A 5,000-nucleotide genomic window follows, 5' to 3' on the forward strand; every position below is an offset into this window, starting at 1 on the left:
TCCTGAGCGGTATGACGGCTGTGTGGTCCCATGGTGTTTATACTTGCGTACTATTGTTTGTACAGATGAATGTGGTACCTTCAGGCATTTGGAAATTGCTCCCAAGGATGAACCAGACTTGTGGAGGTCCACAATTTAAATTTTTCTGGGGACTTTCTTTTGAGTTTCCCATGATGTCAAACAAAGAGGCACTGAGTTTGAAAGTAGGCCTTGAAATTCATCCACAGGTACACCTCCAATTGACTCAAATGATGTCAATTAGCCTAACAGAAGCTTCTAAAGCCATGACATCATTTTCTGGAATTTTCCAAGCTCTTTAAAGGCACAGTCAACTTAGTGTATGTAAACGTCTGACCCACTGGAATTGTGATACAGTGAATTATAAGTGACAATCTGTCTCTAAACAATTGTTGGAAAAATGACTTGTGTCATGCACAAAGTAGATGTCCCAACCGACTAGCCAAAACTATAGTTTGTTAACAAAAAATGTGTGGAATGGTTGAAAAACTAGTTTTAATGACTCCAACCTAAGTGTATGTAAACTTCCGACTTCAACTGTATGTAAAAAAGGTATTTTCTGTAAACATTTCTAAAAACCTGTTTTCGCTTTGTCATTATGGGGTATTTTGTGTAGATTGATAGATATTTATGGTAAAAGAGAAAGGGTCTGAATACTTTCCGAATGCACTGTGTGTACCTCTTTAAGCTGCTCCTTGCGAAGTTTGTACTCTCGTTTCTGAGACTCCAGGAAGCTGCTGAGTTCTTTCTTCTGCTGGACCTGAATGTGCTGCTGGAACTTCTTCTCATCGTTGTTAAATGTCTTTGCCTGTGCGCCCACACACACACACACACACACACACACACACACACACATACAAAAGAGAGAAAACCGCATGAACAGGAGTTGCAATGTATTAAGTTCTCATTGTCCTCTGTGTGGGGAGAGGAGACTGAAGGGCCAAATCAGGACTTAGAAATTCAATCAACCAATTTGCAGGCCAGAAAAAGGACAGTAATTTAAAAAAGATATAGGTACTGTATATAGGTCCAATACAATATAGATACTGTTTATAGGTCCATTATAATATAGACTACCTCATCCCCATATTGTTATTTATCTTCTTGCTGTTTTGCAACCCAGTAGCTATATTTGCACATCATCATCTGCACATCTATCACTCCAGTGTTAATGCTAAATTAGAATTATTTCGCCTCTATGGCCTATTTATTGCCTTACCTCCCTAATCTACTACATTTGCACACACTGTACATATACATTTCTATTGTGTTATTGACTGTACGGTTATTTATGTGTAACTCTGTTGTTTTTGTCACACTGCTTTGCTTTATCTGGGCCAGGTTGCAGCTGTAAATGAGAACTTGTTCTCAACTTACATACCTGGTTAAATAAATAAATAAATAAAAAAATAAAATATATATATATATATATATTATATTTGAGATTTTTCAAAGAGCCACCTTTTGCCATATATATATATATATGGCAAAAGGTGGCTCTTTGAAAAATCTCAAATATAATATATTTTTTGGTTACTACCGTAATTTCCGGACTATTAAGCGCACCTGAATATAAGCCGCACCCACTGAATTTAAAAACAATTATTATTTTGAACATAAATAAGCCGCACATGTCTATAAGCCGCAGGTGCCTACCGGTACATAGAAACAAATGAACTTTACACAGGCTTTAACGAAACACGGCTTGTAACAAAAATAAATAGGCTTTAACGAAACACGGCTTGTAACAAAAAATAAAAAATTAGCAGTAAACAGTAGCCTACCAAGAAAGTCATTGCTCCAGACCAAGCTCCCGTGCTGCAGCTCTATTTCCTTTTCCAACAGCCAGATCAATCGCCTTCAACTAGAAAGCTGCATCATATACATTTCTCTGTCTTTGCCATGATGAGGGTGACAAAATGACTACCGTAATCAGAATGATGGGAAGTTTGAGAGCGCTCGATTTAATCTAAACAGTAAACAAAAAAGTTGTTTGACCTTAACCCGTTTGGCAATTTCATTGGTCTAATGAAAGCTTCATGCTGCCAAAAAACTGAGCACATCACAGAATGTGGTTTTTTTAATTTTTTAATTTTATTATTTGAAAGCGGGAAAAAGCCGCGAGGTTCAAAGCGTGGGAAAAAAAGTAGCGGCTTATAGTCCGGAAATTACGGTAAATGATTCCATATGTGTTATTTCATAGTTGATGTCTTCACTATTAATCTATAATGTAAAAAATAAACTCAGCAAAAAAAGAACCTTCCCCTTTTCAGGACCCTGTCTTTCAAAGATAATTCGTAAAAATCCAAATAACTTCACAGATCTTCATTGTAAAGGGTTTAAACATTGTTTCCCATGCTTGTTCAATGAACCATAAACAATGAATGAACATGCACCTGTGGAACGGTCATTAGGACACTAACAGCTTACAGACGGTAGTCAAGTAAGGTCATAGTTATGAAAACTTAGGACACTAAAGAGGCCTTTCTACAGACTCTGAAAAACACCAAAAGAAAGATGCCCAGGGTCCCTGCTCATCTGCGTGAACGTGCCTTAGGCATGCTGCAAGGAGGCATGAGGACTGCAGATGTGGCCAGGGCAATAAATTGCATAAAATTGTACGTCAGTACTGTGAGACGCCTAAGAGGGAGACAGGGTGGACAGCTGATCGTCCTCGCAGTGGCAGACCACGTGTAACACCTGCACAGGATCAGTACATCCGAACATCACACTTGCGGGACAGGTACAGGATGGCAACAACAATTGCCCGAGTTACACCAGGAACGCACAATCCCTCCATCAGTGCACAGACAGAGGCTGGACTGAGGGCTTGTAGGCCTGTTGTAAGGCAGGACCTCACCAGACATCACCGGCAACAACGTCACCTATGGGCACAAACCCACCATCGCTGGACCATACAGGACTGGCAAAAAGTGCTCTTCACTGACGAGTCGTGGTTTTGTTTCAACAGGGGGGGGATGGTCGGGTTGGCGTTTATTGTCAAAGGAATGAGCGTTACACTGAGGCCTGTACTCTGGAGCGGGATCAAGTTGGAGGTGGAGGGTCCGTCATGGTCTGGGGCAGTGTGTCACAGCATCATCGGACTGAGCTTGTTGTCATTGCAGGCAATCTCAATGCTGTGCGTTACAGGGAAGACATCCTCCTCCCTCATGTGGTACCCTTCCTGCAGGCTCATCCTGACATGACAATGCCACCAGCTTGTTCTGTGAGTGATTTCCCGCAAGACAGGAATGTCAGTGTTCTGCCATGGCCAGCGAAGAGCCCGGATCTCAATCCCATTGAGCACGTCTGGGACCTGTTGGATCGGAGGGTGAGGGCTAGGGCCATTCCCCCCAGAAATGTCCGGGAACTTGTAGGTGCCTTGGTGGAAGAGTGGGGTAACATCTCACAGCAAGAACTAGTAAATCTGGTACAGTCCATGAGGAGGAGATGCACTGCAGTACTTAATGCAGCTGGTGGCCACACCAGATACTGACTGTTACTTTTGATTTTGACACCCCCTTTGTTCAGGGACACATTATTCCAGTCTCAACATTAACAGTGAAGAGGCGACTCCGGAATGCTGGCCTTCTAGGCGGAGATCCTCTGTCCAATGTCTGTGTTCCTTTGCCCATCTCAATCTTTTCTTTTTTTGGCCAGTCTGAGATATGGCTTTTTCTTTGCAGCTCTTCGCAGCATCCCTGAGTTGCCTCTTCACTGTTGATGTTGAGACTGGTGTTTGCAGGTACTATTTAATGAAGCTGCCAGTTGAGGACTTCTGAAGCGTCTGTTTCTCAAACTAGACACTGATGTACTTGTCCTCTTGCTCAGTTGTGCACCGGGGCCTCCCACTCTTTCTATTCAGGTTAGAGCCAGTTTGCACTGTTCTGTGAAGGGAGTAGTACACAGCGTTGTATGAGATCTTCAGTTTCTTGGCAATTTCTCGCATGGAATAGCCTCCCTTTCTCAGAACAAGAATAGACTGACGAGTTTCAGAAGAAAGTTATTTGTTTCTGGCCATTTTGAGCCTGTAATCGAACCGACAAATGCTGATGCTCCAGATACTCAACTAGTCTAAAGAAGGCCAGTTTTATTGCTTCTTTAAATAAGCACAACAGTTTTCAGCTGTGCTAACATAATTGCAAAAGGGCTTTCTAATGAACAATTAGCCTTTTAAAATGATAAACTTGGATTAGCTAACACAACGTGCCATTGGAACACAGTTGTGATGGTTGATGATAATGGGCCTCAGTACGCCTGTGTAGATATTCCAATAAAAATCTCCCATTTCCAGCAACAATAGACATTTACAACATTAACAATGTCTACACTGTATTTCTGATCAATTTGATGTTATTTTAATGGACCAAAAAGTTAGCTTTTCTTTAAAAATATAAACATTTCCTAAGTGACCCCAAACTTTTCAACGGTGGTGTGTGTGTATCTATCTATCTCTCGGTCTCTGTGTGTGTAGGTCTGTCTCCGTGTGTGTGTGTATTAATGAAGTATACAGTATAAACCCTGGATTGCGTAAACGTATGTATTAAGGTCACTGTAATAAAATATACTTGGCAAAAAACAAAAGTAGACATTGATTAAGGCACTTCTATAGCTTCTAAAATCTGTTTTACAATGATGGGGAGTACAAACATGGCTGGCAGTGGCTTCAAAACAGTCAGCCATCAAGCCATTATATACATCATTCGTGTGTGTCTGTGTCATATATAGCTCTGTGTGTGTGTGTGTGTGTGTGTGTGTCTCTGTGTGTGTGTCTCTTATCTCCGTACATCTTTCTCCATAGCGGCCTGGTGTCTCTTGACCAGTTTCTCTATCTCCTGGGCGAAGCTGTTCCTCTGGCTCTCCAGCTCTTTGTCCAGACGGAGTCGATGCTCATCCATCTCAGCCTTCAGCTTGTTCTCCAGACCCATCAGATGCTTCTGGTGCTGCCGTCTCATCCTCTTATAGCCGGACATCTGCTCTCT

General features: G+C 41.7%; 1 protein-coding gene across 1 annotated transcript in view; it reads right to left on the bottom strand.

Annotated features, from left to right (window-relative positions):
- Nucleotides 1-5,000, bottom strand: part of LOC106563797 (serine/threonine-protein kinase TAO1) — a 70,281-nt gene that overhangs the window by 17,337 nt on the left and 47,944 nt on the right. The window contains 2 exon segments of the mRNA XM_014129656.2: nt 698-826; nt 4,806-5,000. The exon segment at nt 4,806-5,000 is cut by the window's right edge and continues 42 nt beyond it. Of these exon segments, the coding sequence (XP_013985131.2) occupies nt 698-826; nt 4,806-5,000 (324 nt within the window).

The sequence above is a fragment of the Salmo salar genome, chromosome ssa11 (genome assembly GCF_905237065.1).
Source record: "Salmo salar chromosome ssa11, Ssal_v3.1, whole genome shotgun sequence".
Lineage (NCBI taxonomy): Eukaryota > Metazoa > Chordata > Actinopteri > Salmoniformes > Salmonidae > Salmo > Salmo salar.